The 753-nt window shown below is 39.7% G+C and overlaps 1 protein-coding gene across 1 annotated transcript in view; it reads right to left on the bottom strand.

Annotated features, from left to right (window-relative positions):
- Positions 1-329: 329 nt before the first annotated feature.
- LOC107113253 (desmoglein-1-like) overlaps positions 330-753 on the bottom strand; it is a 43772-nt gene continuing 43348 nt past the window's right edge. The window contains exon 17 of the mRNA XM_015414554.1: positions 330-752. Coding sequence (XP_015270040.1) covers positions 552-752 — 201 coding nt within the window. The 3' untranslated portion in view covers positions 330-551. The remainder of the gene's footprint in view (position 753) is intronic.

Raw genomic sequence — 753 nt, forward strand, 5'->3', positions numbered from 1 at the left:
CCCACCAGAGAGCTTTAAGAATGAACTGAACTACACGTTGCACTTGGAGTTATTATTAAGAACAGATTCTACACAAGCACTGTACAATAAGGGGACCGCATTTAAGAATGGAGTGAAACAGGTCAGTAAATATTCCAAGTTCCTAAAAGCCACCTTGAGTCCAGTTCCATTTCTTTATCTCAGTGGCAAAAAGAAGTAGTAGAAGAAAATACTATGGTAGGCAAATACAGGGCACTATGACTGAATGACTGTATGGAGGTGGTGTGATGGACTAACAATGGTCTACAACAGTAAGTATATACAAAAAGCTATGCAAATGGCTTCTGTAATGTTTGAAAAAAATGAACCCATGCATAATGTACCCATGCTTCCCCTATATTGCCATTAACTCTGTATTTCTCATTGGAACTGGATAGCCTTGTCTTTCTCAGATACTAAATTTTTCCCTTGGTATGATTTGCTAAGTATAAATAATAAAAATGTCATGCTGTGGTAAATCTAAAAACATTGCAAATGTTGAGCTTTGTAATAATACAAAACTGCAAGTGGTCTTACTGATTAGAATACTGTATTGTGCTGTACTTTGTTACCCTTCTACGAGTTGTACCAGGGGAAGCAGATCCAATTGTCTGGCTAAAGCGATTATCAGGACTGAGCATCTGGCCTGTGAAGCCACCTATCCCCCCCATGCCACTCACACCACCCATTCCTGCCCCAGACACCACTCTTTCTGTTACAACCACATTACGTGCA

Source organism: Gekko japonicus, unplaced genomic scaffold (assembly GCF_001447785.1).
Source record: "Gekko japonicus isolate JY-2015 unplaced genomic scaffold, Gekko_japonicus_V1.1 scaffold559, whole genome shotgun sequence".
NCBI lineage: Eukaryota > Metazoa > Chordata > Lepidosauria > Squamata > Gekkonidae > Gekko > Gekko japonicus.